This window comes from Cupressus sempervirens, chromosome 7 (genome assembly GCF_028749045.1).
Source record: "Cupressus sempervirens isolate cs-2001-9-10 chromosome 7, ASM2874904v1, whole genome shotgun sequence".
Classification (NCBI taxonomy): Eukaryota; Viridiplantae; Streptophyta; class Pinopsida; order Cupressales; family Cupressaceae; genus Cupressus; species Cupressus sempervirens.
The window spans coordinates 114530505-114542092 of NC_143124.1; the positions used below are offsets into that span (position 1 = coordinate 114530505).

Consider the following 11588-nt stretch of genomic DNA (forward strand, 5'->3'; position numbering starts at 1 on the left):
TAACTTACAAATAATTAAGTTTCATAAAAGCAAACATTAAATAATAGAGGCAATTTATCAACTTATGGTGCTTCTGGCATGACTGGTCTAATAGCTCCTTTTTGGTATGGACTTTTCACATTGTATTCAAGGTTCGACTGGACCATCTTTCTGTATGCTATGAATGATAATTTATTATCGTTATCATGGAAATTAAAATGAACATATCAAGGAAAACGACTTGATTAAGGGGGTTCAGATTGTAGCTCACTTGCTAAAGTCGATGACAATGAACTCCAATGAACTCCTTAGTTGGTATCACCATTCTACATTTTGTTAGCTTAGTATGATAGTATATTTTGAATTAACCATACAATTGCAGACTCGGCTATACTAATGGATGGACTGCTCAAAAAAAATGATCTATAGCGATCGATAATTATAAAGAAGAATGATCAGCCAACATAGGGAAGATTGGATTTGCATGAAGAATAGGGTGGCAGAGACATGTATTTGTATGTTACAATCTTGGCTGATGGCAATATTGGAAGAAATATAAATGATTGAATTAATAAAAAGAAATATAAGAGGCTGATGGACTTTTTCATGAGTTAAATTAAATTCGATATGGAAATTGAATCCTTTCCAAAGTATTATAAAAAGTACACTTGTACTATTTATGTTTACTTGTACGTATTATTTTCTCTATATATGTGTGTGTGTGTGTGTGTACGTTATATTAAAAATATAAGTATACACACATCTATTTATATATTTTAATACATAGAAACATACATAAATATCATGGGTATTACTTATATAATATAATACATCCAACATCAGCTAATGCAAAGTGTCCAAATTCTAATTTAGTGGTAACAATTTTATTTCATTTATTATTTATATAAATAAATAGATATACATATTCCTTTAAATTAGATGACCTAGTTAGCTCAGAGTGGAAACTTTGTATTACTTAGTTTGCCCTAGTTTGCTTTTCCCTAACCAAGGTGGTATAGATGAATACTTGACAAACTCGGTGGCAAGTTGGTGTTTGTGCCCTAATCCCTCTCTGTCAATGCTTTCCCCCCTTCAGCTTGGATTTCCAAAGAAAATGACGTAGTGAAAGTACATTTCCAATGAATTCTAATGCAAATAATTTAACCACAACAAATAACCAACTTAACCAGCCATTTCCAATTCGCATGAAATCATAACGAATAACCAATTCAACCAACCATTTCTAGTTCAAATGAAATCTCAACGGCTATAAGTTATATTCAAAATGTTTTAAATTAACATAAAATATGGGATGTAACATACCTTACCCCTCCTGTTTCATCATCCTTGATGAACAATTATGAATAAGCATATAAAAAAAAAAATTGCACAAGAGTTGTCATAATGTTTAGAATCCTCAATTTAGAACACGAAATAATAGTATCATAACAAAGTTCATATTTTGAAAAAAGATGGGGAAATTTCTGGAAGATTTCATCATAATCTTCCCAAGTAGCATTTTTCTTCAGCATATTGGTCCCACTAGACTTTGCACTGGGTTATATCCCAATTTTGTAAGCATAGCTTATGCATCGCGAGTATTATGAGTTGTTCTCTTACCCCCACCCCTAGATCTTGAACCTTCGAGAAATTCCAGTCTATAATATGCTCAACATTGGCTATATATCTCTTAAGACAAGACACATGGAACACATTATGCATCTAGGCAAGGGCTGGGGTTAGAGCAACTTTATAGGCTACAAGGTTTACAACTTCCAACACCTCAAAGAGTCCCATATATCTTGAGGCCAGCTTGGCATTTCTACCAAATTTGATAACACTTTTCTATGGTTTAACCTTTAGGAGAACCTATTTTGCCACCTCAATTTCTCTAGGAGTTCTTTTAGCATCTGCATAGCTCTTTTGGCGATTATTTGCCTCCTTAAATCTTTGACAGATATGAATTACCTATTCTTCCATTTCTAAGAGCATTTTAGGTCCAACAATTATTCGATCCTCAATCCTGTTCCAACTTATAGGAGTTCTACATTCCTGTCCGTATAGGGCCTCAAAATATGCCATCTTGATAGCAGATTGATATGAGTTATTATAAGAAAACTCTACTAAGGGAAGATACATCTCCAATCGATGTTGCTGATTTAACACCTGGTTTACCCTTTCAGCCTGCTCGTTAATTTTTGGGTGATAAGCTGAAGTAACATTCAATTTTGTTCCCAAGGTAGAAAGAAAAGTTTTCCAAAATCTAGATGTCTATCTAGCATCCCTATCTAAGATAATCTTCTCTGGAATCTCATGAAGTCTGAAAATTTCTCTTATGAATTTATGAGCAATTTCTAGTGCTCCATATTTTAAATTTCCTGGAATAAAATGAGTTGGTTTAGTACTACAAGAACCACTCTAGTCTTTCAATATTCTTTTGTTTGTGCATGTCTATGAAAATACTTTTGTCCTTTCATTCTGTTTTATCTTTTATTCAATCGTTATATGTGAGCAAAGAAAATAATCTTTTAACTTTTATAGATGTGTTGCACAAGGGTGTTAGAAGCTAGGGTTGTCGTTGCACCAAAAGATTGACTTGTCAATGCCCAATACAACCACTAGCCTTATAGAACATAGGATGCAATTAAAGCCAGGTCATGAATCTTGAAGGGGAACATTGACGATTAGTCCAACAACCCCCCTCAATGTTACTTGAGGAGATTCAAACCTGTGAGCAAGCTTTGATACCACTTATTACAAGCTAGGGTTGTTGTTGCACCAAAAGATTGACTTGCCAATGCGCGATACAATCACTAGACTTATAGAATATAAGAGGCGGTTGATCCATGTCACAAATCCTGAAGGAACATTGGCGGTTAGTCCAACGAGAGATTCAACTATTGAAAATTAAATTGTTTCATTTCTATATTATCAATTAGATGGAGGAGGATAACCAAAGTTTTCTCACTAAGAATGAGCATGGAAAAGCATATGTATTGAGAGGTGTTGCAATGGTTTACACAATCGTTGAATAACAACTACCATGAATAACGACAATAACCACCAATGGAGTAGTTATTGCAATATCCTCTAATCTAAGGCATATGGCAGTTCGTGATGATTCTCAGTCTAAGGGAAGGGCTAATGACCCCAGCCCTAGGGGGCCCTATATAGCTATAGTACCGGGGGTGGGGGCGAGTACCTACATAAAGAATGGCGGGGCCGACATGGATGGAGAAGATCCGTTCAAACTAGGCAAGGGCAGGGAATGGAACTAGAATTTCCTATGGGTTGGGTGGGGATTCTAGTTGGGCCAACCACCCACAACTAAAATCCCCACCCACCACTTTATTCTTCTAGTTACCATTAGAAAATTATATTGTTTCTGTAAGGGTCATCTTATTGAGTCTTTAGTTTATTAAGTAGTTTTCTTTAGCTCGCAATTATTTCATAATAGAACATCGTCTTTATAGATCTATATAAAGAGCTTCTATCTTCTTTGTTTAATACAACATCAATTCCCAATAAAATGGTATCGAAGCAAGTTGATGGGATTTCATAAAATTTGGCGAATCTTTTAACTAAAACTCAAGCCTCTTCTTGTTTGGAATATCTTTTCCAGAATTTATTTTTTCAAAATTATAAAATAAAAATTGTGGAGTGTATTTTATGAAAATTTTGTGGTTTGCCTTAAAAGGTTTTGCTGAAACTCGCAAGCTTGATCAAGGGTTTTGATTGTATGATTTCTTGGTTTGAGCAAAAGTCTCTAATTTTGGAAGATGTACTTGCATGCTTGTTGGATTTACTTGCATATTCCTTGAATGTGCTGTTTACCACTCTGAGTCTTGGGTCTTCCCGCGTGAAGGTTTCTCTGATGGGTTTTCATAACTTTTTCCCAAAAGAATTTTTGGTTGGCTTTTAATATTTTTTCCAAAAATTATTTGGTGGATTTTAATGATTCTTTCCTCAAAAATTCTATATTTGGTTTTACTGTTTTTCCAAAAAAAAAATGTAGTTTTGTATTCTCTGATTTGTGTATCAGATTCTATTTCTAGTTTTTCTAATTTTTCTCCTCAAAATTCATGATTGTTTAGACTATTTTGGGGCGTTGTACACTTCTTCAAAAAATTGGAGGGTAATTTTTCTCAAAATCGTGGTAGATGTTCTTAGTGTATCCCTGGCTACAGGGAAGGACAACTTCATTATCTAACATTAGGTTGAAGTTTTGTTATGATTTTTGGTCAAAGGTTTTGTTGATTCTGGGAGGATTAGTGTGAGACTCATTTTAGTGGCAGAGTCAGCAACAAACTCTTGTCTCTTTTTGTAGTGCATTCTAAAGAAGGGAGCACACTTCTCTGTTATTTTGGACTGATTTTGGCTATTCTTGGTCATTGCTATTTTGTAGATCTAGGGAGGGCTTAGCTACAGAATGTTTTGAAGAATTTATGACCACAAGACGTGTACAATCTTTTGTAGGGTAGTTCAACGATGACCATTAAGGGAGAGTATTAGAAAACCTAATGTTTCTTAAATGGTCATTTTAGTTAGTCTTTAATTTATTAGGCGGTTTCTATTTTCATCTTTTAGTTCACAACTTTTTCATAATAGAAACATTGTTGTTGTAAATCTATAAAAGGAGCCTCATTTCCTTTATTTAATACATTGTCAATTTGCCATAACAATGTCACAAACATTCCCACCTTATTACATTATTCCTAAAATGTACCATCCAATAATAAAGTTTCACCTAGCCAAGGGAACCCCGCCTTAAGGCTTAACAACATCTTCTAATAACATAACATAATTACATATATTTGATAAGATATTTCCTTGAAGAATCAAATCCCAAGTCAAGTGGAACTCCCCCAAGTTGTCTTGTAATCCTTGTAAATGTGTAGCTCCAAGTTGAGTCTTTGAGCTCTTAGTCTCGAACTCTCCAACCAAAAACACCAACAAATTTTGGACAAAAATCCTCCAAAGTTTATCTTGACCCTCTTAAGGGTGATAATTTTGGATCACAGTCTTGTGAACTTTTTGGGCAACTATTTATACTTGAGCTTTTCACCAAACCCCAAACCTATCTCCAACACATGACCATTGCAGTACATACATTTTTCAAATCCATTAGTAACAACAAGGCAAAAAGAAAACATAAACCATAGATGACAAAAACACTTCTCATGTAGTACACCATCTCAAATTGAAAACACTAATTTGAGGTGATGGAAATCCTCTTTTGTCCAGTGCTTTTTGCCTCCAAAATAACCCATTTATGGTTTTATGCATTTGATATCTTTGGGGAGCCTTTAAAAGCTTTGCTAGTTTGAAGATAATTAGTTTTTACCTAGGTTGCCTAGGTTGGGGTACTTGAGTACTTCAGGTACGGGTACGACTATTTCCCAAAACAGGGGAAGGAGTTATGTGGGCAGGCCATATTTTAATTTTAATTTTTTTTCTTCATATTTTATAGAAAATCGAAAAATATGAGTTATGAGTAATGACATTAAGCTTTCAAAACAAGAAAGCTGAAAATATGAGTGATGTGTCACAATATATATGCTGAATGTTTAAACTTTTGACATGTAACAAAGAAGGAAAACTTTATATATGATCAAGAAGATCATAAATCTTAATGACATATTGTAAATGATAAACTTCTAAGGCAAAAAGAAAACATAAAGCAAAGATGCCAAAAATGTTTCTTATGTAGAACACCATGTCAAAGTGAAATAACTAACTCGAGGTGATGGAAATCCTCTTTTGTTTGCTGCTTTTTGCCTGCAAAATAACCCTTTTATGGGTTTATGCATTTGGTATCTTTGGGGAGCCTCTAAAAGCCTTGCCAGTTTGAAGATTACTAGTTTTTACCTACGTTGCCCATGTTGGGGTACTTGGGTACTTTTGGTATAGATACAACCATTTCCTAAAACAAGGGAAGGGGTTATGTGGGCAGGCCTATTTAAAAAAAAAATAATTGTGATATTTTATAGAAAATCGAAAAATATGAGTCATGAGTAACAAAATTGAGCTTTCAAAAAAAGAAAGCTAAAATAGGAGTGACGTGTCACAATATATGTGTTGAATGTTTAAACTGTAGACGTGTAACAAAGAAGGCAAACTTTAAATATGATCAAGATCATAAATCATAATGACATATTGCAAATGATGAACTTCTAGTACTAACTTGAACATTGAAAAAAAAAAAAAGTTTAGTAGTTTAGTGTTAATCAATATTGTATCAAAGTTTTGAACTGATTACATATTGAATTAACCTTGATAAAAAAAAAGCTGATATGCAAATGAAACATTGAAACAAAAATTAGACATCTTGATCTATGCGTAATGTCCCTATCTTTCCCAGTATTGGAGTTTTAGGTATTAGCCTATTATTGTGATCCTCATAGGTTAATTATTGTGGATAGAGGGTCTTCTGTGGCAGTAACTTGGCTTGGGAGGGTCTTATCTTCTCCACATTTTAGTAAGCTACAGGTTGGTCTTCGTTTGGCTTAGATTGGACTTTGTTTGGGCTTAGTTTTGTGTACTTACTATTTGTGGTAAGTTGGTATTGATTGAGATGGACCTTTTCTATTTCTGGAAAGTGCATTTGGTCACATGGAGAAATAATAGATATGACCTCTATTTCAAACGACATATTTAAATGAGTATTTTGGAATTTTTTTTTAGTGGCCAAATTATTATTAATTATTAAATGGCTTATTATAAAGTTATAATTTAACTTTATAATTTCACTGAAGTTGAGAGTTGAGTTATCATTGGAAAGTGCCATTTGTTAATTAGTTAAGCCAAGTCAAGTGAAAGAATCTAAAGGAAGCTTCTAATTAATGTTGTGTGGTGAAGCTTCTTGAGTGAAGTTACATTTTGGCAACAAAAGGGAATTTGGGGGTTATAAATACAAGCCCATTTGTTGAGAAAAGCATGCTTGAATATTTTATTTGCTTTTGTTGTCTTTATGGCTTTTTTGAGGTTTCTGATTTTGTGCCTTTGTTGAGGTATAAGGGTTTTTGAGTTTCTGAAGATTGTTTGAAGCCACTGCTGATGTATGGTGGTTTCATTGGTTAAATCTCCTATTTGTGATTAACTGTAACTGAGACATTGGAATTATTTCCGAGTATTGTTGCAAATTGCTGCTAAGTATAGCAAATTGCCATTACTTATCTACTGTTTCAGACTGTGGCTGAGAAGTTTTGTGTTAAGGAGCTGATTGTTTATTTGAGAATTTGGAGTTAGGCTGTGAATTGGAGGTGACTTCCCTACTGTAGATTCTGTTGCTGGAAAGAAGGTGTCTTTTGTGGAATTCATCACTGGCATTTTAAATCTGGAGCATGCTATTATTTGTTTGGCATCAACAATCTGGCCTGATCATGGTTTGTTTCTGGAATTTGGTGTTGATACATCTACACTTTCAGCACTCCCATTCACCTTGTATTTTGGCTGAATAGAAAATACAAGGTGAATGTCCGAGAAAATTTGCAGACGTGTTGGTAAATTTCTGCATAGTATAACCATTAATGTCTCCTCATCGCTTGCTTAATTTGGTGTGATTCTTTATTGCAGAAGTATGAGAGATGTCCATCATAGAACTACTACATGCTCAGAGATTTTACATGCTTTGATACCATATGAAGGAGCATAATAAAGATTTTCTCAATACCATTAATCATCATGGCAAAGCATATATTCAGAGAGGGTTACAGATTACAGTCATTGAATAACAACAGTAACTACCATGAATATCAGCAGTAACTGCCAATGGATTTCTTATGGCAATTGAATATATCTAGTGACACCAGCACTAGGTTTTAGCTTATCCAATTGTTTATCTGTCAAGCTACCCAGGATCATAAATTGCTCATTGGAACCTACCACAATATTAGGTTGGCAAAAAAATGAGGATGTGGACTACAATGCTTTTCCTTTTGATTTTCAAAGAACTGGTCAAATAAGATTTGATTTGGTTGTAAAAGTTGACAATTGCTTTTGAATATGGTTACTAAACTTAGGACTCAGCAAAACCTTAGCAGGCCAAAGTTTTGATTGGGCATATTGGAAAATCCATAAATTAATAGAATCGTTTTAAATCTTAAGTAGCATGCAAAATATTGTTATAAATTTTACTAAAATAATTTAATTCTTGTATTAGCCAGGTGAATTGCTCAATAAATTGTTAAAATTTTCAAAAAGAATTTGGGAAAGAAATTCTGCAGACTAGATAATTTCTGGGGAGTACTTTGGGAAAACTCACAAAAATCTCACAAAAAGCTCGGTGAGTACTCATGCAAAGCTAAGCAGGCGATTTTTTGGCAAGGAACTTGCTGGGCGCATTCCTTGGGAGTCTTGAGTACTTGCCAAGATATTGAAGCCATGTTTATGGCTATAAATGATGTGCGAATGGAAATTTTTTTTGCAGTTTTTATGGTCACTTGTAAAGAATGGCTATAACTTGAGTGTCAGTTTAGATGGCTTCTGAAAGTTAAGAATATCAAGTTCACATTATTATTTTGGAGTAATGTTTTCCATGTTTGTTTAGCTTTGTTTTGGACCTTGGTATGGACTGTTCTTGTAATGCGTATGTTTTGTGTTAACTTAGTGGGTGTTCAGAAATTAACTAATGGGTCAGGTTGATGGTTGCAGTCATTGGATTTTACCTCCGCTTTGAAGATGACAGCGTTGAATCTGCAAAAGTTGTGAAACAGTGGAATGTGAGGATCATATCGGTAATGATATGAAAATGTTTTTCAAAATGGTTGAAGTTTATGTATAAGGTTTTTTGGTTTAATATTTGTGCAAATCAATCGGATTTTTCTTCCTGAAATTGATAAATGTGAACATTAATGCTTCATATTTTTGGGGTCCTCATTTTGGTCTCATTAATTCTTGGTTGTTTGCAACAGATTAGCAAGCATAGGCGACATCAGGACAAGGCTGCAGCTTTGGAAATTTGGGATCGGCTGGAAGAATTCATACGATCAAGGAAGTCAAACTCTAATTTTTGAATAACAGCATTAATTGTGGCCAAGAGTATATTCTATTCATTATGCTTTCTAATATGTGTTTTCACAGCAAGTTATCAACTACATGCAAATTCTCACAAAAAGAGAAAATTTGGGTAGGATAATTCACTATAGAGATTTAGTTTTGCTGCAAATTTAAGCTTGGTAGTATTCTTGAGTCTGCAAAGCAAAATGGAATAGAAAATTTTGAAGTGGAAATAGGTTCATGAATCTGTTCAAGGGTAGATGCGTTCATTTTGTACCATGAAGTCCAATGGCATCTGGATCAAGCAATATCTGAAGCATATGATAATCATTTGGAGGCCTTTCCAAGATTGCTCATGGAGAGTTTCAGGACCAAGGTAGAATGAGACACTGATTTAAAAAAGAAATGTACCTTATACACTTTATAAATTGGAAAGTTTATGTAAATTTTGAAATGGACGTTATAGACTCATAGATATAGAGATACTTTAATTAAAGGTTACACATCAATGGATGTTTTTCAGTATGAAAGCTGATTATTCTTATGCCCATATATATCTTTGATGATACGAAATTTAGAAGTGCTATTAGTTCCTGCAGGTTGGCAAAAATAGTAATGCAACTGTTAGGTTTCATTACTTCCAATTTATTAACCAATCACAAAAGATAATTGAAGTAATTTGACGAAATATTCTAATGTTAGAGCTCTCTGATTTTAAATAAATATCAGTAATTAGTTTGTTGGATATCTTATTGGCTAACTAGGGTGAACTGTATTATAGTCTGTCTTCAAGTATGGATGCTGTCTAATACTATTACATCAAATGTATCTGAACAGAAGGGGCATTGATTTAATAATAGTGTTGGAGCAAATTTCAAAAATTTGAACGTGCAAGGTTCAGATTCATTCTGAACAGCATATCTCACTGGAATCTAGTCAATTATGTTTATGTAGGCTGAATAACAAAGCTCTAGGTGACACACTACTTTCAATTTCCAATTTTAGGCATTAGTAGGCTGTGCTGATTGCTCATAAATAGTGGCCATGTGGTAATATGTATGCTATATGCATCGTTGGGAATCACTTACATATTCTTGGACATCTACACAACAAAATTACATGTATCAGGCAGAATCAACTGTTTTATTCTTTCACAGAATTTCACAGTTGAAGTACTTGATGTAGGTGAAAACAATGACAGGAAATCCCAGATAGGATTGACGATTTACGTCTGGAAGTTATAGTTATGAGATTCAACAAATTCAAGGTCAGACTATCTCTGCAGATTGGTAGAATGGCTGGTATTCTGATTACGGTGTTTTCAGAAACCTTGTTGAAATTTCTGGCCATGCACAATTTATGACAAAACAAGTTTATAGGGAAGTACAGATGGGGCTACAATAATCATTGAGGTACTATAAAGATGACCTAAATAAAGTATCAAGGGAAAATGATATTATTGTGAATATATTCTTCTAGCTTGACATGTGTTGATTTGTCTCATAAGGGATTGAGTGCCCATCTTCCACATCGAATTGGGAGTCCTAAAGGCTTGATGTTTCTCAATCTTTTGGTGAACACTTTCAATCGGCCAATTCCAAACACCGGAAAGTTGAGGGCAGTTGGAATCCTTGGACCTTACCAAGAACAAGTTAGTGTCATAGTTAAGCTCCAATGTCATAGTAGAGTCACTCAAAGACCGGAGTGCCCAAGATCACTTGCAAAAACCAAACGTCCTCTTGCAAGAAGCAAAAGCATCCTTATGCAAGAAGTAAAAGCACAAGTGTGAATTCACAGTAATGGATGCAAATATATTGATCAATAAGATTAGTGACGTGTGTTTGTAATGGTCATGCTATGCAATGAAACATACACATGAGACTTTGTTACTGTAGACAATGTTGAGAGATTGAACTAATTAAGATGATAACAAGTATTTTAATCTTATGAAATGAGACAAGTAGTGTGTTGGGACTCAAAATTGAAGCACTAATTTTGAGTACCATTCTAAAATTGATTTTGAATGACCTCTATAAGAGCTTTTCATGCATGAGTACTTGATTGTCATTTCGAGGCCTATGATGTGTTTCATGTGTTTAACACCTTTCATTTAGTACATGCATGCATCTTAGGTTGACAAAATTTTGAACATTTCTCAAATTTGCATTTTTTTTTGTAGAAGTGTCAAAAAATGACAGGAAGTCTAGTTTGCAATTGAATATCTTAAACTTGGTTAAGTTTCATGATGCACCACTTTGGGAGTGTTTAGTACGCATATTAGAAAACCTATATTTTAGACTTCGAATCATTTTGATATGTTTTGAATCCCTCAAAGTTGGTTGTTTATATTGTCATGTTGATGCACATTGTTAAGAATTCCGGAAAGCCCTGTTTGACCAGTCACAACTTTGACTTAGTTGACCTTAATGAAAATATTATTTTCTTGTTATAGTCTAGGGGTTAGAGACTTGCTATGTTTTAAATTCGAGCTCATGGCGAATCTGTTTAACTAGCTTGCAAACACGATTCCAAATGCAATTTCTGAAGTTTCATTGGTAACATAATAGGCAAATTCATCAGTAGCCATGTTCGGAATGTTATAACTTTGAAAA

The 11588-nt window shown here is 34.1% G+C and overlaps 1 protein-coding gene across 2 annotated transcripts in view; it reads left to right on the forward strand.

Annotated features, from left to right (window-relative positions):
- Positions 1 to 9506, forward strand: part of PHP (PLANT HOMOLOGOUS TO PARAFIBROMIN) — a 33656-nt gene extending 24150 nt beyond the window's left edge. For both annotated transcript variants that reach the window (XR_016353616.1, XM_089790821.1), the window contains exons 2-3: positions 8632 to 8714; positions 8892 to 9506. Coding sequence is in view for 1 of the 2 variants with exons in the window: in XM_089790821.1 (XP_089646947.1) it covers positions 8632 to 8714; positions 8892 to 8993 (185 nt within the window). In the remaining variant the exon portion in view is untranslated. The remainder of the gene's footprint in view (positions 1 to 8631; positions 8715 to 8891) is intronic.
- Positions 9507 to 11588: the final 2082 nt, after the last annotated feature.